General features: G+C 43.4%; 1 protein-coding gene across 1 annotated transcript in view; it reads left to right on the forward strand.

The window, feature by feature from the left end:
* sergef (secretion regulating guanine nucleotide exchange factor) overlaps window positions 1-21,986 on the forward strand; it is a gene marked incomplete at its 5' end in the record, with an annotated part of 56,296 nt that extends 34,310 nt beyond the window's left edge. Inside the window, one exon of the mRNA XM_080736232.1 lies at window positions 20,931-21,986. Within this exon, the coding sequence (XP_080592358.1) occupies window positions 20,931-21,082 (152 nt within the window). The 3' untranslated portion in view covers window positions 21,083-21,986. The remainder of the gene's footprint in view (window positions 1-20,930) is intronic.
* Between the last annotated feature and the right edge of the window lie 202 nt (window positions 21,987-22,188).

Genomic DNA, 22,188 nt, shown 5'->3' on the forward strand with positions numbered 1-22,188 from the left:
CAGGTTTGTCCAAGTGTTGAAATATAATGTCCATTTATTTGCTAGAGAATCACAGCGTTTACTTATTTATATCCATAATAATAGATTTTCCCTTAAAAAACATTCACTATTGACATGTTACACACAGATGTAATTTCTTTGCTAAATAGTTACTATATTGATTTTAAATCATTGAATCGAATCATATTGTATCGCCATGAATGAACCAATATCGTCCATCTATCGTGATGCGTATCGTATCGTTGTTAAATGTATCGTTACACCCCTAATAAAAGCTAAGGATGATATGTCCTGGTTTCACCACTTTGGTGCATACTTTATTTTGAGCGTTAGTAAGTGGTCGTTGTCAGTCATGCCTTTGCATAATTAAGTTATTTGTACCCCGGACTGTTTTTAGTTTTACAAAAGCCCCTAAAAAGTCAGAAACAGAAATGTCATTTTTATTGGTAATGTTTCCAAATGTTCAACTGCAAAAAGAAAAGAAATATGATTAAATAATTTATCTGGATTTTGTGCGTGACAACTGATGCTTAAGGGATAACTAAAGTTCTGTGCACAAACTCTGCAAAAAATTAAATGTACTTCTCAAAATAAATGTATCATGCCTGTTGCTAAGGTATGGCAACATGACTGGTGTCTTGCACGCGGGCCTTCGCGCGTGCAAGACACCAGTCATGTTGCCATACCTTAGCTTAGTTTTTCTGAACTAACACCACTGCTGTGCAGCTTGGCATGCGGGAGGATTTGGGAGTAGAAATGTTTAACATGAAAGTTTGATGAGTGACCCACTTTGTTGGATCTCTGGCCTCCTGCATCACCATCATGTGCACACTGCATGTCCCAAGCTTCTGCGGGAGCCGTGGTGCACAGTCTGCACACGTGTGTGTTTGACAGTTTGGGAACCAGAAAGACTTGTGTCACACGCATGCACACGCACGCACGCACGCACACCCACACACACACACACACACACACACACACACACACACACACACACAAACAAACGTCCATTTTACTATACTTGGATGGCATTGAAAAAAGCTGTGAAGTTCAGATCCACAGTATAAAATTAGATTAAAATATCAAATATAAGGAAACTCTATTCTTCTAAGAGCTATATTTCCATCCATGCCTGAACTCCATTGCCTCGTGTATTTTCTATTTTCTTTGTTGATTCTGTTGTTGTTATGTATGTTATGTTGTTATGTACTTTAAGCACTAAACAACATTTCGTTGTATGATTCATACACTGACAAATACACATCTTATCTTTTCTTACTATTTTGAAAAAAAAAATCATTTTAAGATACTTCAAATAGCTGATCTACATCCACACGCTGTGAGCTTGTAAATGCTCTATTTGAACATTTTTTTTTTCTTTTCTTCAAAATAGCGAAAAGAAAAAGAAAGGTCTAGGGCATAAATCTAATCCTATAAGCTCTACAGTTTATGTGTACTAGTGTAAGGAAGCTCACCTCTAAAGAAAGACTTTTAACCATGACAACAGCCATTGCTCTCATGAAATGTCTGTTTCTTAAATTCTAGAAGTCAAACTTCAGTCAGGATATTTAGCCCTCACAATTATTGTAATACAAGCATGCACGCACATGCACACACACACACACACGCACGCACGCACGCGCGCGCGCACACACACACACACACACACACACACACACACACACACACACACACACACACACACACACACACAGTGACAGAGTCCGTGCAGCAGCAGAACAGAACCAGAGTGCTTCTATTTTGAGTCTTTAAGTTTTAAGTAGGTCAGAGACTCTGAACTGAACCACAGCTCTAAACCAGGTTTAAACCGGGTTTAAACCCGGTTTAAACCAGTGGTGAATCAGGGCTTTTAGGCCGGATTTACACTGCAGTCAAATCCAGCCCAAATCCGATTTGGTTCTCAAATCCAATCTTTTGGCCCGACTGTTCTCACTGCATTTGCAGGTGACACAGATCTGATCTGTGTGTTCAGACTGATTTTAACAGCGTCAGCCCAAAGCTGCCATGCGTCGACATACCTGCTTTGGTTACCGTGGTAACAACGTCGGCGTCATGACGTTACGTCACTACGTGGACGCTAGTTGATCACGTTCAGGAAATGCGACATAGTAGACCAGGGATGTCAAACATACGGCCCGCGGGCCGAATCCGGCCCACGAGATGATTCAATCCGGCCCCCCAGGCTAGAGCATACATTTCTGAGCATTTAGGAAAAAAATGTTAAGTGACCAGCTCTCTCTCTCTCTTTGAAGATGACAGCATTGCTAGGAATAGGGTGGTTGGTCTGATTATGAATAATACCTGAACATACCTACAATATTCGAACTGTACTCAAAGATTACACATATTAGACATGGAAATTAATGTTGTTAAAAAAAATAACTTATTTAAAAAATATAATAATAATAAAAATGTAAAAGTTTTATTATTCCGATATTTTCTGAATATGCCATTATTGTTCATTACTTTTATTTATTTTTTATTATAAAATACAATAAAAATAATTATTGTCCTGCATCAATAATATATTTTTTAGCCATTTACAAATTATAGCGTACTGGAGACTATCAGGAATTTAATTATTCTATTATCAAATGGTTTATTCTTATTGGCACTTCTTAAAGGAGTAGTTCACCCCCAAAATGCCATGGAGCCAATGTAGACTCATTCCTAAAACAGAAATTTGATTACAATAAATGCATGCCTATTGATTCCGGATGGGGACCCAAGTGCATTTGGGTCCCCATCCGGAATCAATGGGGGGAAGTGTACTATTATCACATTTTTGTCTTAGTAATGCGACAAATAAAATAAAAATATATTATTGAACTCAATTCTCCATGGCGTGAGTAATCAAAGAAAAAAAAGTCATTTTGGGGATGAACTACTCCTTTAAACAAATAGCATCTCTCGTACCTAACTGCAACTGTAATACCAATAATGAAAGTAGCTATTTTACTTAATAATGAACACAATTTGTAAAATGATATACTGCTAGCTACAGCAGTGGCTGAGACGACAGTAAGAAAAACAGAGCGAACATGTGCGCGAGTGTGTATGCCATCCGATCCGCGACTGGTTCGGCCCTCATCAAGTCGCCTTTCATCCAATGCGGCCCTCACCCCAAGATGAGTTCGACACCCCTGTAATAGACCATAGTAAACACACGTTACAATATTGTTTTTCTCTCTTCTTTTCTTTACTCTTCTGTTTCGCTCTTCTCTCTGGTTTTATCTGTTTAGCTCACGTGTTTTCTCTCTCCTCTCTTGTTTTTCCTCATTTGCTCAGTGCGCTGTAATCAAATCTTTTGGCCTGACTGTTCACACTGCATTTGCAGGTGACACAGATCTGATCTGTACGTTCAGACTGATTTTAACAACTTAAGCCCAAAGCTGCCCTGCGTTGACATATCTGCTTTGGTTACCGTGGTAACAACGTAGGCGTCATGACTTTTCTCTCTTTATGTTTCTATATTTTTAAACTTTCCTCTGACATTGCAGTTAAGACCTTGTGAACCCATTTTTTTTGCCATGCTGTGAGATGCTGTGCCATGCTGATGGCTCAGACAGGAACAGGGAGAACACAGCTGAAGGCACTCACCAGAGGGATATTAGGGTAAGACTTTGACATTTAGAACCTGTATTTAATTATAACAGGGTTGGTCTCTGTGTTGAATTTAATTAGAACACTTTGTTAGCTTAGTATCTATGGGGGTTTTAGCAGCCACTCCACTGTTCTCACCTCTGCCTAAGCTGATTGGCTCACCACTGCACACTCCCCTAAATATGCTAACCAAGTGGCATATAAAGGGAGACAGTGGAGACACACTATCACTGATGGCTCAGACAGGAACAGGGAGAACACAGCTGAAGGCACTCACCAGAGGGATATTAGGGTAAGACTTTGACATTTAGAACCTGTATTTAATTATAACAGGGTTGGTCTCTGTGTTGAATTTAATTAGAACACTTTGTTAGCTTAGTATCTATGGGGGTTTTAGCAGCCACTCCACTGTTCTCACCTCTGCCTAAGCTGATTGGCTCACCACTGCACACTCCCCTAAATATGCTAACCAAGTGGCATATAAAGGGAGACAGTGGAGACACACTATCACTGATGGCTCAGACAGGAACAGGGAGAACACAGCTGAAGGCACTCACCAGAGGGATATTAGGGTAAGACTTTGACATTTAGAACCTGTATTTAATTATAACAGGGTTGGTCTCTGTGTTGAATTTAATTAGAACACTTTGTTAGCTTAGTATCTATGGGGGTTTTAGCAGCCACTCCACTGTTCTCACCTCTGCCTAAGCTGATTGGCTCACCACTGCACACTCCCCTAAATATGCTAACCAAGTGGCATATAAAGGGAGACAGTGGAGACACACTATCACTGATGGCTCAGACAGGAACAGGGAGAACACAGCTGAAGGCACTCACCAGAGGGATATTAGGGTAAGACTTTGACATTTAGAACCTGTATTTAATTATAACAGGGTTGGTCTCTGTGTTGAATTTAATTAGAACACTTTGTTAGCTTAGTATCTATGGGGGTTTTAGCAGCCACTCCACTGTTCTCACCTCTGCCTAAGCTGATTGGCTCACCACTGCACACTCCCCTAAATATGCTAACCAAGTGGCATATAAAGGGAGACAGTGGAGACACACTATCACTGATGGCTCAGACAGGAACAGGGAGAACACAGCTGAAGGCACTCACCAGAGGGATATTAGGGTAAGACTTTGACATTTAGAACCTGTATTTAATTATAACAGGGTTGGTCTCTGTGTTGAATTTAATTAGAACACTTTGTTAGCTTAGTATCTATGGGGGTTTTAGCAGCCACTCCACTGTTCTCACCTCTGCCTAAGCTGATTGGCTCACCACTGCACACTCCCCTAAATATGCTAACCAAGTGGCATATAAAGGGAGACAGTGGAGACACACTATCACTGATGGCTCAGACAGGAACAGGGAGAACACAGCTGAAGGCACTCACCAGAGGGATATTAGGGTAAGACTTTGACATTTAGAACCTGTATTTAATTATAACAGGGTTGGTCTCTGTGTTGAATTTAATTAGAACACTTTGTTAGCTTAGTATCTATGGGGGTTTTAGCAGCCACTCCACTGTTCTCACCTCTGCCTAAGCTGATTGGCTCACCACTGCACACTCCCCTAAATATGCTAACCAAGTGGCATATAAAGGGAGACAGTGGAGACACACTATCACTGATGGCTCAGACAGGAACAGGGAGAACACAGCTGAAGGCACTCACCAGAGGGATATTAGGGTAAGACTTTGACATTTAGAACCTGTATTTAATTATAACAGGGTTGGTCTCTGTGTTGAATTTAATTAGAACACTTTGTTAGCTTAGTATCTATGGGGGTTTTAGCAGCCACTCCACTGTTCTCACCTCTGCCTAAGCTGATTGGCTCACCACTGCACACTCCCCTAAATATGCTAACCAAGTGGCATATAAAGGGAGACAGTGGAGACACACTATCACTGATGGCTCAGACAGGAACAGGGAGAACACAGCTGAAGGCACTCACCAGAGGGATATTAGGGTAAGACTTTGACATTTAGAACCTGTATTTAATTATAACAGGGTTGGTCTCTGTGTTGAATTTAATTAGAACACTTTGTTAGCTTAGTATCTATGGGGGTTTTAGCAGCCACTCCACTGTTCTCACCTCTGCCTAAGCTGATTGGCTCACCACTGCACACTCCCCTAAATATGCTAACCAAGTGGCATATAAAGGGAGACAGTGGAGACACACTATCACTGATGGCTCAGACAGGAACAGGGAGAACACAGCTGAAGGCACTCACCAGAGGGATATTAGGGTAAGACTTTGACATTTAGAACCTGTATTTAATTATAACAGGGTTGGTCTCTGTGTTGAATTTAATTAGAACACTTTGTTAGCTTAGTATCTATGGGGGTTTTAGCAGCCACTCCACTGTTCTCACCTCTGCCTAAGCTGATTGGCTCACCACTGCACACTCCCCTAAATATGCTAACCAAGTGGCATATAAAGGGAGACAGTGGAGACACACTATCACTGATGGCTCAGACAGGAACAGGGAGAACACAGCTGAAGGCACTCACCAGAGGGATATTAGGGTAAGACTTTGACATTTAGAACCTGTATTTAATTATAACAGGGTTGGTCTCTGTGTTGAATTTAATTAGAACACTTTGTTAGCTTAGTATCTATGGGGGTTTTAGCAGCCACTCCACTGTTCTCACCTCTGCCTAAGCTGATTGGCTCACCACTGCACACTCCCCTAAATATGCTAACCAAGTGGCATATAAAGGGAGACAGTGGAGACACACTATCACTGATGGCTCAGACAGGAACAGGGAGAACACAGCTGAAGGCACTCACCAGAGGGATATTAGGGTAAGACTTTGACATTTAGAACCTGTATTTAATTATAACAGGGTTGGTCTCTGTGTTGAATTTAATTAGAACACTTTGTTAGCTTAGTATCTATGGGGGTTTTAGCAGCCACTCCACTGTTCTCACCTCTGCCTAAGCTGATTGGCTCACCACTGCACACTCCCCTAAATATGCTAACCAAGTGGCATATAAAGGGAGACAGTGGAGACACACTATCACTGATGGCTCAGACAGGAACAGGGAGAACACAGCTGAAGGCACTCACCAGAGGGATATTAGGGTAAGACTTCGACACTTTAGAACTTGTATTTAATTAGAACCATTCAGTGAGTTAAAACATCAGCATGCGAACCATTCAGATCCGGAAATCTGAGCTATCAGTCGGGCGGGTGGGGCTCTTAGCCATAGTAGGCAACCCACCTAGGAGAAGGTCACTCTGAGGTAAAAACCAGGACTGTGAGAATTTGCGACCCCACAGTCCTTAAACTAGCATTGTAAAGCCAACCATGAAGAACAAAGTCATCCCAAATCCTATACTTCCAGCGGCGGGAGTCCGCAGGAGCATCGCGGCGGATGGTGGTGCTGGTCCGCCTTCCGGAGGACATCATGACGACAGGACCTCAAACCCACGGGAACGAGGGAGGGTTCTGTCTGACCACAGCATCCCACCCAATGCACTCATGCGTTGTCGGAGACCATTTGTAATGGGGACCTTCAACGCATGCACAGTGAGAGAAGAAGCTAGACTGGTGGAATTGGCACATTGTGCTGAAGAACAGGGGGTAGAGATCCTGGGAGTCCAGGAACACAGAAGAGTCCACACTGACGACCAGATAGTTTACCACACAGTGGAGAAACGCACGTTCATCACTGCATCTGCGGGGCGAAACGGGGCCCAGGCTGCAACAGGGGGAGTAGGGCTATTGCTAGGTTCTCTGGCGCGCAGGGCCCTCCGACGGGTCCACAAGCACACCGAAAGGATCCTCATGGCTGAATTCGCAGGTAACCCAGTAACAACAGTCTTAGTGGTGTACTCGCCCACTAACACGGCATTACCTGAGGAGGTTGAGAAGTTCTATGAGGACCTCACAACAGCAGTCCGAGGTGTCCCAGCGCACAACTTCCTGGCAATCCTTGGCGACTTCAACGCCAGGATTGGACAGGAGGATGCACCATTCCCATACCATGAGTCTACCAACCGCAACGGCGCATACCTCACAGCCCTTCTCATGGAACACCAGCTCCTGGCAGCGAACACCATGTTCCGGAAGAAAACAGGGAAGAGGTGGACCTTCCAGGACCGAGCCTCGGGTATGCAACGCCAGTTGGACTATATCCTAGTGAGGCAAAAGTGGAGGAATTCCATCCTGAACGCTGAGCCATACAGCACGTTCAGCTCTGTAGGCTCTGATCACCGTGTGGTCTCCATGAGGGTGCGACTGAGCCTCAGGGTCCCAAAGCCAAGCCCCAAGATTCGGCATGACTGGAAGGCATTCACGACCAATCCGGGCCTCCAAACCAGGTACACGGAGGAAGTCAGGAAGCGCTTTCGGCAGCTGGATAGGGGAGAGGAGCCCAGCCGTGAATATGGGAGATTCATCACAGCGAATGAGGAGGCGACCAGACTGTGCGTGCCAGTGCTGAACAGAGTAAGAGCACCACCACGGTCCAGACACCCGAAGGTTGTAGCAGCACGAGGCAGGATGGAGGAAGCACGACTCAACTTTGAGCGTGAGCCAACAGAGGAGGGTCGCGAGACACTGAACGAAGCCAAACAGTCTCTCTTCAGCACCTACGACACCATCAAAGGGGAAGAAGTGATGGAAAGTGTGCGAAGAGTGCAGGCAGCGCAAGGTGAAAGGCAATACGGGGAGGCCTGGAAGGTAATAAATGAGATGACAGGGCGGAAGAGGGCCAAGGAGGGCCAGGTGGAGGGACACAGCCCAGAGGAGAGGGTGGCAACATGGTTCGACCACTTCCAGAGGCTCCTGGGAACATCAGTGGAAGAGGGAGAGGAGGAAAATATACCGACAGTCCTCCAGGGCCTGAACATCGACGATGGACCCTTCACAATCAGCGAGCTCGCCAGGGCAAAATCCACCCTAAGAGAGGGAAAGAGTGCTGGGCCGGATGGCATACCCCCAGAGGTCTTGAAGAACTGCGACCTAGACAACCTCATCCTAGACTTTTGCAACAATGCTCTACAGCACAACAAGCAACCTGAAATATGGTCTCTGTCTAATATCATCCCGGTGCCTAAAGCTGGAGACCTCTCAAAGCCAGACAACTACAGAGGCATCAGCCTGACATGTATCACTGCTAAGGTCTTCAACCGAATGATACTGAACAGGATACGGCATGCCATCGACCCTCACCTGAGAGAGAACCAAAATGGTTTTCGAGAGGAGAGAACAACCGTAGCACAGATCCTGGCATTAAGGAGATTAATAGAGGAGGTGAAAAAGAACAACCTAGCAGCTGTACTGTGCTTCATTGACTTCAAAAAGGCTTTTGATTCTATCCACAGAAGCAAGATGGTGAAGATCCTTGAGGCCTACAATGTCCCTCCCAACATTCTCCGGGCTATCGAGACCATGTACGCAAAAACAAGGGCCAAAGTGGTGACCCCAGATGGCAGCAGTGAGGTGTTTGACATCCGAGCTGGGGTAATGCAAGGAGACACCCTAGCCCCCTACCTCTTCATCATAGTTCTAGATTATGCGCTCAGGAAAGCCATAGGGGGACGGGAACAAGAGCTTGGCTTCACGCTAACACCAAGGAGGTCAAGACGGCATCCCGCAGTAGTTCTGACAGACCTGGACTATGCGGACGACATCAGCCTGCTCTCCGACAGCATGGAACAAGCACAAGAACTCCTGAACAGGGTGGAGATAGAGTGTGCCAAAGTTGGTCTCAGGCTAAACGCTAAGAAAACTGAGGTTATCACCTATAACCTACCTGATCACTCACCTCTGACAACAACAGAAGGAGCTGTGTTGAAGGAAGTCAAGGACTTCAAGTACCTGGGCGCATGGGTCGACTCAACTGAGAAAGACCTTAAAGTAAGGAAGGCACTCGCTTGGAGGGCCCTGAACGGCATGAACAGTGTATGGAACTCTAACCTCCCCCGCCAAATCAAACTTAGCTTCTTCTTTGCAACGGTGGAGTCTGTTCTCCTCTATGGCAGTGAATGCTGGACCCTGAAGCCAACCCTGCAGAAGTCTCTAGACGGGTGCTACACTAGAATGTTGCGTGCAGTACTCAACATCAACAGGAGTGCACATGTTACAAACGAGAGCCTGTATGAGGGAATACCAAAGGTAAGCGAGAAAATTGCCACCAGAAGAATGAGACTAGCAGGACACTGCCAAAGACACCAGGAGCTTCCAGCCAGCAAATTGGTACTGTGGGAGCCAACACACGGGCACCGGCCGCGAGGACGTCCCACAAAAACATACGTGGACGTACTCAAGGAAGACGTAGGGACACAGAACACCAATGAGCTGGCCAGATGTATGGAGAACCGAGATGACTGGAAACAACGATGGAGGGCTCGTCTGAGGACGACCTAGATAGATAGATAGATGTGAGATATGTCTTCATATATTGCCTTAACCCATTCAGAATGGGTACACATTATTGTGTATCATTATTTTGTGCATTAATATTGAAAAATAGCAGATATACAAGCTCACAGCTGCAAGCTTATAGATCTGCTATTTTTGAAAAATCGTGAAAATTAGAATTTTGACCCGATTCTATAAGTGTCTTTTGAATCCTTCTAAGTTTTTTTGAAAAACCTATGTTTCTATGTCAGCAATCTGGCCGGCCATCGTCAAAGAAAAGGTCCTTTTCACTTAACTGGAGCTCAGTTAGTCTGTTCTTGAGAGACTACTATGTCAGTGGTTCTCAAACCTTTTCATGTGAAGGACCCCCAAAATGATATTTATTTGGCCATGGACCCCCATCTCAAAATATTTAGTTCCAGGGACCACCCAGAAGAAAAATTTGAGTTACAAACGTTCGCTTGTTAAATACATATTTTCAAAGATTTTCACGACTTTTTCAAAAATAGCAGATCTACAAGCTCGCAGCGTGGCACTCGGTGCCGCGCTGTGAGCTTGTATATCTGCTATTTTTCACTGGTTAAAGCATTCAATAATTCTAGGCCTAAATGGGTATTGTTCCTGTACATTTTTCATGTACTGAGAAGTTCAAGAAGGTTTGAATTTCTCCGTCTGTCCACTGAATGCTGCTCAACATTTCTTCTGTAGTGTAAAATACATATTTTCAAAGATTTTCACGACTGTGGCTCTGACCTCTGTTCTTATGAAGTGTCTGGAAAAAATGGTTATATCACATATAACGCACATTATCCCTGCCAATACTGATCCACTACAGTTTGCATACTGTGCTAATAGATCAGTCGATGATGCTTTTTCTCTTGCACTACACATTGCCTTGAAACATCTGGAGAAAAAGAACTCTTATGTCAGACTACTCTTCATAGATTATAGCTCTGCCTTTAACACGATTGTACCATCTAAGCTTGTGTTGAAACTCAGGGGTCTTGGTCTTGGCAGTAGTATCTGCAACTGGCTGTTTGACTTTTTGACAGGCAGGCCACAATCTGTACGAATAGGGAACAAGCATTCATCTAAGATATTGACCAGGACTGGAGCGCCCCAGGGCTGCTGCCTCAGTCCCTTGTTGTATAGTCTGTTCACCTATGATTGTGTTGCCAGGTGTGGCAATAATTCTATTCTCAAGTTTGCAGATGACACCACGGTTATAGGACTAATATCCAACGATGATGAGAGGGCCTATAGGAGGGAAATTGAAGAGCTAACCCTATGGTGCCAGAATAACAATCTCTCTCTAAATGTTAGTAAAACAAAAGAGATCATCGTTGACTTTAGGAAGTCTAAAGTCAATCACAGTCCCTTAACCATAAATGGTTCACCTGTAGACATAGTGGACAGTTTCAAATTCCTGGGTGTTCACATAACAAACTCACTCACATGGTCTCTAAACAGCAAAGGTATCCTTAAGAAAGCGCAGCAGCGATTGTACTTTCTGAGGCGCCTCAGGAGATTTGGCCTGAGCACCAAGGCTCTTGTAAATTTCTATCGCTGTACCATAGAAAGTGTTTTGACAGGATGCATCACAGTGTGGTTTGGTAACGTGACTGTTCAAGACAGTAAACAGTTACAGAGAATTGTGAAGAGAGCTGCCAAAATCATTGGCACAGAATTACCACAGCTACACACAATCTATAACACACGCTGTAAGAAAAAGACAGAACATCTTAAAGGACAGCAGTCATCCCGCCCATTCCCTGTTCTATCTCCTCCCATCCAAAAAACGTTATCAGAGCATCTCATCGCACACCACCCGTCTCAGTAATAGTTTTTATGCTCAAGCAATCAGGTTGCTTAACGAAGAGATGAAAGCGAGACCTAGGTAGTCATGTTCACTGTACGCAGTTTTTAAACTGTACACTGTTACACTGTATGGTTTTTGTTGTTTTTGGGTTGTCTTGGGTGACTTGTTGTTGTCTTGTTGTTGTTGTGGGTTGATGTTTTTGTGTGTAATAAGGCTGAGAGTGCTCCTGGCACAAGCATTTCATTGTATGTCTGTACCTGTATGGATATGCATGTGACTAATAAACCTAAACCTAAACCTAAAAACCTATGCAGAACTGTGTTATTTTCAATCAGATTTCATGTGACCTGCATGTGACCTGTCTGCATTTAGACTATTTTAAACGGGGGATTTTAAATCGGATTCCACTTTTGATGTGACACAGATCATGTGATTCAGGCTGGATTTGTGTGGCAGTGTGAATCAGGCCTACGGAGGTCAGTGACTCTGGACTGAACCAGAGCAGAACCAAAGCCCTGCTCCACCCAATCTATCTCTACATGGTTGGAGTAAAACCCTGCACCCTGCTTGTAGATCTGCTATTTTTGGCTACAGTTCTCAGAATATGGACACTAGGGTTCAAGTTGTTAATATAAAAAAGATTGGAAGATTTGGAGGACCCCCTGTAGTAACTCTGAGGACCCCCTAGGGGTCCCGGACCCCCTGTTGAAGACCCCTGTATTATCCCATTATGGACGGTGAACCTCTTTTGGGATAGTTAGCCATGTACAGTATCCATCCATCCATCCATCCATCCATCCATCTATCTTATCCGGAATCAGGTTGCGGGGCTAACAGTTCCAGCAGAGATCATTATCCACCTCGGTCTGGGGGTCCCCGGCGTTCCCAGGCCAGTGTGGAGAATCCCTCCATCTGGTCTTTGGTCTAAAGTTAAAATATGATTATTTTGGGGGTCACGGCCTGAAAAGGTTGAGAACCACTGCATTAGATAAATTCCAGTGTTGGAAAAAGTACTCAATTGTTTTACTTACAGTAAATACAATTATCAATACTGCAATGTAGAAATACTCTTACAAGTAGAAGTACGGAATTCAAAATCTACTTGAGTAAAAGTATAAAAGTATTGGCATCAATAATTACTTAAAGTACCAAAAGTAAAAGTACAAATAGTTTGAAAATAGCCAAGGTATTAAATAGGGCTAAAGTGGTTTATGTATGTTTTATAAGATTGTAATTTTTATCTGCAAAGTAACTAGTAACTAAAGTCTTCAAATAAATGTAGTGGAGTAAAAGTACAATATTTGGATCTGAGATGTAGTGGAGTAGAAGTAAAAGTATTGGAAATTGGAAACGCTCAAGTAAAGTACAAATACCTCAAAAGTGTACTTAAAGCAGAAATAAACAGTTTTCTGCTGACATAAGCAGGAATCATGCAATTGCTTATTTTTATTTTGTATTTTTATTTTATTATATTCAGGCGGCTAACAATGCTCCCTAAACAAACCTAGTCTTTGTGGCGCTTCTAGGAGCCGCAGTCTGCCTCCAAAACTATTATTTTATCTGTAAGAAGCTCTGTCACTAGCAGCTCATTGGTGCATGAACCAGCCGACCGGGGCTAAAAGGTTTGACAGACAGGTCAACCAATCTGAACAAGAACAACAGGCGGTCCTGATTGGTCTGTTATTTTGGATGGGTAACCCAGTTTAATCGACCAATGAAATGACAGAACTTCTCACAGATAAAAAATAATAGTTTTGGAGGCAGATTGTGGCCCCAGGAAGTGTCACACACACAACATTTCTTTAGGAAGCATTGTTAGCCTCCTGAATAAAATAAAATTAAAATATATATTTTTTAAATAAGCGATTGCATGATTCCTGCTTATGTCAGCAGAAAACTGCTTATTTCTGCTTTAAGTACAGTACTTGAGTAAAGCCTTTTGCACACAGGACAGTTGCGTTATTTTACGTTTGCTGCATGAATAAAACACATTGGATTTGGTGTGCAATGCTGTGCGGAATCGGCGCTGCGGATCCCAAAAGGAGTCATAAAAGGAGTGTTGAGTTTTTACCGCATGCAACAAGACGCACAAATCGAACTGGGTTCGATCGAGAACAAAATGCACGGCCGCAGCCACTCGTCGCACGGCTAATTCGGATCCGGTGTGCATGAGATCGTAGAGAATCAGTGTTTTTGTCTGTTTTATCCGTGTGGATAAACGCGCCTGTGTGCAAAGGGCTTTAACCCATTTAGGCCTGAACACATTATGACGCAATATTTTATGCTTTAAATATAAAAAAATAGCAGATAGCTCAAGCTCACTGCGAGCTCGTAGATCTGCTATTTTTGAAAAATCGTGAAAATTTGAATTTTGACCCGATTCTATAAGTGTCTTTTGAATCCTTCTAAGGTTTTTTTTAAAAACCTTACATGTTGCTGACATGTTTCTATGTCAGCAATCTGGCCAGCCATCGTCAAAGAAAAGGTCCTTTTCACTTAACTGGAGCTCAGTTAGTCTGTTCTTGAGAGACTACTATGCCAGTGGTGCTCAAACCTTTTCATGTGAAGGACCCCCATAATGATATTTATTTGACCACGGACCCCCATTTCAAAATATCTAGTTCCAGGGACCACCCCCAGAAGCAAAATTTGAGTTACAAACATTCGCTTTGAAAATACATAATTATATTCAAAGATTTGCACACATTTTCACAACTTTTTTCAAAAATAGCAGATCTACAAGCTCACAGCGCGGCACTCGGTGCCGCGCTGTGAGCTTGTATATCTGCTATTTTTCACTGGTTAAAGCATTCAATAATTCTAGGCCCTAAATGGGTTAATGTACTTAGTTACTTTACACCACTGATAAGTTCTCTGGTTCTGTGCTCCTAGCACAGTGTTGTGCTGGCTCTTGGTTTCCATGGTAACCAGCAGTGATGCAGCAACAACACAAAGAAAGAAACACATTCAGTAATCTATAGAGAACGACCTTGTAACGTCTTCCTGGAAACTGTGTGTGTGTGTGTGTGTGTGTGTGTGTGTGTGTGTGTGTGTGTGTGTGTGTGTGTGTGTGTGTGTGTGTGTGTGTGTGTGTGTGTGTGTGTGTGTGTGTGTGTGTGTGTGTGTGTGTGTGTGTGTGTGTGTGTGTGTGTGTGTGTGTGTGTGTGTAAGTTTGTGCGTGTAAGTGCGTAAGTGCATGCGTAAGTGTCTGTCTATTTCCATGTCGTCATTGTCCGGTGGAAACCTTGTATGTCCCAAAAAGCGATACTTTTCAGGAAATGGGAAAAGAACCTGCACATGGTGAATGAATGAATACATGGTAATGTGATGCACTAGTGGCAGGGGTTGACACTAAGGTCTCAGAGGCACTTGCCCGTCGGGCAAGTACAGGTCATGTTCTACTTGCCACAAAGGTCATGCCCACTTGCCCCGAAAAGTAAATCCTCCATCATAAGAGGATTTGTACGATTGTAATTACCGCTCAATTTAACACTTATTTCTTTATTTTCTGGGGCTGTGAGATAAAATGTCATACCTCAATACCTCCAAATCCAAATCCCTACATATCTATGATTGAATATGTCTATGGGTTCACACCTGTTATTTTATTCTTAAGTGAAGCAACTGTGAAAACTGCAAATTATTTGCAATCTGTTTTCTTATTTTACATCCCACAGACCAGAAGACAGAGCGCTCTGGCCACGTTCAGGTGTCTTATTTTACATCCCACAGACCAGAAGACAGAGCGCTCTGGCCACGTTCAGGTGTCTTATTTTACATCCCACAGACCAGAAGACAGAGCGCTCTGGCCACGTTCAGGTGTCTTATTTTACATCCCACAGACCAGAAGACAGAGCGCTCTGGCCACGTTCAGGTGTCTTATTTTACATCCCACAGACCAGAAGACAGAGCGCTCTGGCCACGTTCAGGTGTCTTATTTTACATCCCACAGACCAGAAGACAGAGCGCTCTGGCCACGTTCAGGTGTTCTGACAGGTGTTGGGTTCTAGATGGTTGTTGCGTCCCCTCTCATAATGAGCACTTGCCCGGTCGGGCAACCTGAATGCAAACTTCACTTAAGCTAGCCTTACACCTAACAACTTTGGTAAGATTGTGGACAGATTTGGGAAAGATTTCTTAAAGACTACCCCTCACACTATAAGATTTGAAAAAGACTCCCCAAAGACTGTAGGATGATTTGTCAAATATTTCAGTTGTTAGATGTGTATGCCTCTAAAGATTTTGTAAAGACTGGTTCAAGATTCCCTTTTATTTGCTGAAATATGCCTATTATAGCCTTGTGTTCCTAAATAAATTATAATATTATTATAAAGAATTACGCTAACCATAAATGAAAATAGACGATCTACAAGCTCAGTCACAGCGCGTCGCATCACAGTATTGCAGTATTGATACTTTTACTTGATTACTTTTTCCATCACTGCTCATGCAGTGCACTGTCACACACACGCACACCAAGCTCCGCCTTCCTCCCCCAGCCCTCTGTGCCTCTCCTCTCTAGTTCTCTCCTCTCAGTCTAGCCGGCGCAGATCGATCCTATCAACTATTATCAACGTTGAATGTTTGGAATAATGGAAACGCGGAGAAATAACTAATAAAGGGCTGTCGTAGTAGCCGCACCAACAACGACCAGGCTGGCAGCTCAGGCAGCGTCTTTTGGGGAATGAATGGCTTGGCTTTTGGCTTGTTCTGTTTTGGTTGTAATGTAGGCTAGGCTACGTCATTGTATTCATTCAGACTCAGCCCCGATTTGTGAAAATATTAAACCAGTTTGATATTCTCGTAACAGAATCTGGCTCTCAAGTTGGGGTAAAAATCGAGTCGGACCACTACCTCACATTTAATGATTGAGTAACGACTGAGTCACGGGAGTGCGCCGCGACTAGCCTCGATTTTATCACGATTGAGAAATCTTTTCAAAGTCCTTAGATGTAAGAGGGCCTTTACCCAAAAGTTGTATTTACCTGCCGGGGGAAGGTGGGCAATGCCTGTGCGGTGACGATTAGTTTGTTGTATGTAGGTTTGCTAAAATAGTAGATTCATTAATGATCCATCAATCCATCCATCTTTAACCGCTTATCCAGAATCGGGTCGCGGGGGTAACAGTTCCAACTGAGACCTCCAGATTTCCTTATCCTGAGCAACTTTCTCCACTCCCTCAGGGAGTATACCGAGGCGTTCCCAGGCCAGTTTGGAGATATAATCCTTCCATCTGGTCTTTGGTCTGCCACAGGGTCTCCTCCCAGTGGGACGTGCATCGAGGACCTTCCTAGGAAGGCGCTCGGGGGGCATCCGTACTAGATGCCCCAACCACCCTCTTCGTTAATGCTTTTAATACGCAAAATCGTATTTACTCTGTGGCTGTTTGCAACATTTATTTGTGTCTATTTTAATGTTGCTTGATTTGCAAAATGGGGTGAAACCCCCTGCTACTATTTACCCCCCGGGGCACTATTTGTAAATCTACACTATTCTAGCAGCTCACAAGGCATTGTGTTGAGCTTGTAGATCTGCTAGTATTTCCACTATACATTTGCATTTGGAGATACGAGGTTGTCGTGTGACAGACAGACCGCGTGGATAAGCCACCCGCCCTGGCAGGGCGTCTCCGTGGCTTTAAGCTGTGTGCTGCTAGCATATGTGACTGTTGGCACCGCCAGGCTGTTGGCAGTGCCAGGGTGTTGGCAGTGCCAGGGTGTTGGCACCGCCAGGCTGTTGGCAGTGCCAGGGTGTTGGCAGTGCCAGGGTGTTGGCATCGCCAGGCTGTTGGCATCGCCAGGCTGTTGGCACCGCCAGTCTGCCACCTCCTGAGGACCCACAAGAGACCAAACTGCAGCAGAAACACTGAGAACGGGGACACGTGAATGTGTGAAAGAGAGAGAGTGCGTGCGTGTGTGTGTGCGTGTGTGAGTGAGAGTTGAAAAGGTTTTTTTTAGGATTCATTTGGAGGTCAGGTTTCGGGCTTGCAATGTGAGCTTGCAGATCTGTTTCTATTTCAAAGCTTTAAGGCCAAAGGATGAGTGTTAAAAATAGCATTCATAAAATGTGTGTTCTCACAAGTATAACACTAACAACCTCTGTGTGTGCGTGTGTGTGTGTGTGTGTGTGTGTGTGTGTGTGTGTGTGTATGTGGGACTGTGTGTGTGTGTGTGTGTGTGTGTGTGTGTATGTGGGACTGTGTGTGTGTCTGCTGTTGCCATGGTGATGACAGCATTAGGTAACCATGTTGCCAGGGCACGTGGTCCCCACTCTCTCTACTACTAAGTATCAGAGTATTGGTATCAAAATTTACTTAAAAGTACTAAAAGCAAAAGTACAAAATGTTTGAAAAAAGCAGATCTACAAGCTCACAATGCGTCACATCTTGTAGATCTGTTATTTTCAAACAGCCAAGGTATAAAATAGGGCTAAAGTGGTTTATGTATGTTTTATAATATAATCATTTATATCTGCAAAGTAACTAGTAACTAAAGTGTTCAAATAATTGTAGTGGAGTAAAAGTACAATATTTGGATCCGAGATGTAGTGGAGTAGAAATTGTACTTGAGTAAATGTACTTAGTTACTTTCCACCACTATGCAGAGCAGCAAGACATATTTACTGGTTATTAGTGTATGTACTGTTATTCATCTGAGGCACTCAAAGGTTTTCATGTGAAGGACCCCTAGAATTATATGTATTTGACAGCGGACCCCCGTCTCAAAATATGTTGTTCCAGGGACCCCCCAGAAGCAAATGATATGCGTTAACAAATGTTGGCTTTCAAAAAAAATATCAAATTATAAGATTTGTACAAATGTTAAGCATTTTTCAAAAATAGCAGATCTACAAGCTCTTAGTGCGAGGCACTCTGTGTGCATATATCTGTATATATTGTGTATCTGCTATTTTTTTAAATATCTAAAGTATAAAATAATGGTTAAAGTGGTTAAAATAAAATTAACGTACAGCTTTCTGAACTCTTAAGTCGGGGTAATGTTTTTCAGAAGTTGCGTCTGATGTCATTTTGTAGCAGGAGCGTCAATTGGGTATGGCAGGGGTATGCAGCTGCCATACCCTGGGTCCAAGTAGCCTCGCGTAGCCAGGCTTACTCATCTCCGAAGAGAAAAGCCTGGTGACAATAGAAGGCAGAAAGCGTTCAACTTCCGCCGTGGGAATTTCACCGGAAGCTGTATTTTTTTCACGGTGCGGTGTTCCTTCAAACGTATTCCCTGCACGAAATTAACTCTGGTCTACGTCTCCTGCTCCGTCGGTTGCGCTCGCAATAAACAATATACAAACAAAAACATTGATTCAAGCAATGTTACACCTATTAAGAGTGAGTTAAGAGCTACAATCTATTTTAGTTTTTTCGCTGGGGAATGTAAACAGACCCGCACCGAATGACGTAACGTCCGTTAAACGCAGACTTCCGCTAGAAATCTTGGAACACACCGGAAGGCATATTGTCTACAGGGTGGGGTCCAGGGGGGAAAATAAAAACAAATTGTCGTCTCTTTTTCTATCTGTGCTGGTTATTATGTTGTTAAATTACAGTAAAATAACTACAAATGCAAATGTTAACAAAATGGTCACTTTAACAAGGTATTATAATTATATTCTCCACACTTGTATTCTCCCCATCTTGACAGAATGGTATATTCCCAGGTTCCGCAGGTCAGCTGCACAGGTGCAATGCATTATTGTTAATTGTGGCACGTTTACTAACATGCCAAGTTTAGCTGCACTTGAACAACCGTTCCAGGCTGCCATATCCAGCCCAAGAAACCGTAGAAATGGAGGGAAAAAATAGAATGTACTTCTTAAAATAAATGTATCATACCTGTTGCTATGGTATGGCAACATGACTGGTGTCTTGACAGACACCAGTCATATTGCCATACCTTAGCCTTTTCTGAACTGACGCCACTGTTTTGTAGTTGAACCGTACCTTTTAGAGAATTTAGACAAAACGTTGGGTGGTCAGAGACAGAATGGACAAGCCTTTATACTTGAGTCAAAAGCAAGCAATATTTGACATCAAATATTTATATTTACGGTGCCAAAATGTAGACCAGGGGTTCCCAAACTTTTTTGTCTCAGGGCACCCCATAAATATATATTTTTAATCCGAGGCATTATAATTTCACTCCCAGCACCTTATATTTATAGCATATCGTCGTTGTCGGGTGGAAATCCAAAACCGTTCATTTTGTATTTATCATCTATAAAATGTACTAAACAAGTGAAATCAGCAGATCTGATGCGAGGCGTTGTGTGCTTGTAGATCGGCTGTTTTCACTAGTTTTGTGTGACAGTCTTGTATGATGAAGCAGGGCTTTGCTTTACCAAAAGACGTACACATTTGAAACTTGGAAATACAAGGTTTCTGCCCGACAGTGGCGATATTTCAGTGATTATGTTGCAAGGAAAACGTTGAGATAATAGCCATTTTGGTTAGAACTTAGTTTAAAATGATACTAAATATTTTTTGTCCAAATAAATATCAAATATTATCAAATTATCTCGCGGCACCCCTGGACTGCCCATTTTGAAAACCCCTGATGTTCCGTTTCATGACAGTCATATTATAGCACAGTATTAGTAACTAGAAAATATTGTTCCTTCGAAACAATTGCAGGCTCGCTTTAAGCCAAAGAACAATGGTATAATATAGCTGCAAGCAGCGCTAAAGTGGCCAAGCCAGGAAAAAGTAGGAAAGGAAAAAAACTGCGGGGAAAAGAACAGGAAAAGCAAGAAAAATGGGAAAAGAAATCAAAGAAAAAACAGAAGCAGTGTTCTTCTGAGAACAGGTCTCCGGCAGATCAGGTAAGGGTTTGTTTTGGCCTCCTGGTGGCGCTATAATAGGCCAATGTGAAAAGGGTGCCACATGTTCTTGGGCCTTTCACGGTTTTTGGTGAGAGAGACCGACCCACGTCGAACTATAAATGAGGCTTATTTGTTCTTGTAGTTTGAGCTCAGTTGACCTCCCCTCCCCTCCCCTCCCCTCCCCTCCCCTCCTCTCTCTCTCTCTCTCTCTCTCTCTCTCTCTCTCTCTCTCTCTCTCTCTCTCTCTCTCTCTCTCTCTCTCTCTCTCTCTCTCTCTCAGGGGCGGGGCTGTTGTCCTGGGGATGGGATGAACATGGGATGTGTGGTCACGGCTCATTGGTTGATGTTCACCGGCCACGCCCCATCCCTGGGCTGAAGCCTCTCCTGATTGGCTGTGGAGCGGGACACTCCCTGGCCCTAACCCTCTCCTGATTGGCTGCGGAGCGCAATTCCTCTCCTGATTGGCTACGGAGCGGGACACTTCCAGGACCCTAATTAATGTCACTCTTAACAACACTGTGGGAAGAAAGGAAGTCACATGACTTACACATCCTGTCAGACCACGATGTCATTACCACACACACATACGCACGGCCGCTCGCGCGCTCGCGCGCACGCACGCACACACACACACACACGCACACACACACACACACACACACACACACACACACACACACACACACACACACACACACACACACACACTGTGAAAACATCACATTTTTGATGCAGGAATTAAAGGAGTAGTTCACCGCAAAGAAACGCTATTTTCTATCAATTCCTCAAACCCCTTGAAGTCTGGTGTAAAAATGTCCCGTAGGGATCCATATTTTAGATGAGTGTTAAAATGTTTTCATTTACTTCGTTCTATCGTTTTAGTGATTTTAACCATTTAGATTTGCATTCCTGCCCCCAGGTTGGAGGCATGCGTGCAAGAGGCTAAATATGTATTTTTTAGACACAATAAGCCCATTCCCAAGATGCACCGCAGTCTTTCATGGCCAGATGTCACTTATGGGGGCTGGTGTAAATAGTAACAATGACATAAGCCCTATTCACGGCCCGCCCACTCAGCACATTTCTCAGCAACTTCCTGGCGCTGACGTCAGTTTAGAAGGGGAAACTAACACAGAAATTTCTGGACTTAAAGCCAACAAATCTTTATTTCGAACGGTAAAGTAAATTATAACGCTTTGTGCCTTTTACTATCTTGTGTTCTTGATCATGCTAGCCGTATTTTATACTTTACTATTCGGAAATTGCATTAAATTAGCGATTTCTGTGTTAACTCTATGGGCTTAGCAGGGTTTTACCCCTTCAAAACGTGACTTCAGCACCGGGGGGATGCTGAGTGGGCGGGCCATGAATAGGGCTTATTGCAGGCTTATTGTGTCTAAAAAGACATATTTAGCCACTTGTACGCATGCCCCCACCCACTGAAATCAGAATAGTAAAATTGCTAAAACCATAGAAAGCAGTAAATGAAAACTTTTTATATATATATATATATATATATATATATATATATATATGTG

This window comes from Nannobrachium achirus (assembly GCF_963921795.1).
Source record: "Nannobrachium achirus genome assembly, chromosome: 11".
Lineage (NCBI taxonomy): Eukaryota > Metazoa > Chordata > Actinopteri > Myctophiformes > Myctophidae > Nannobrachium > Nannobrachium achirus.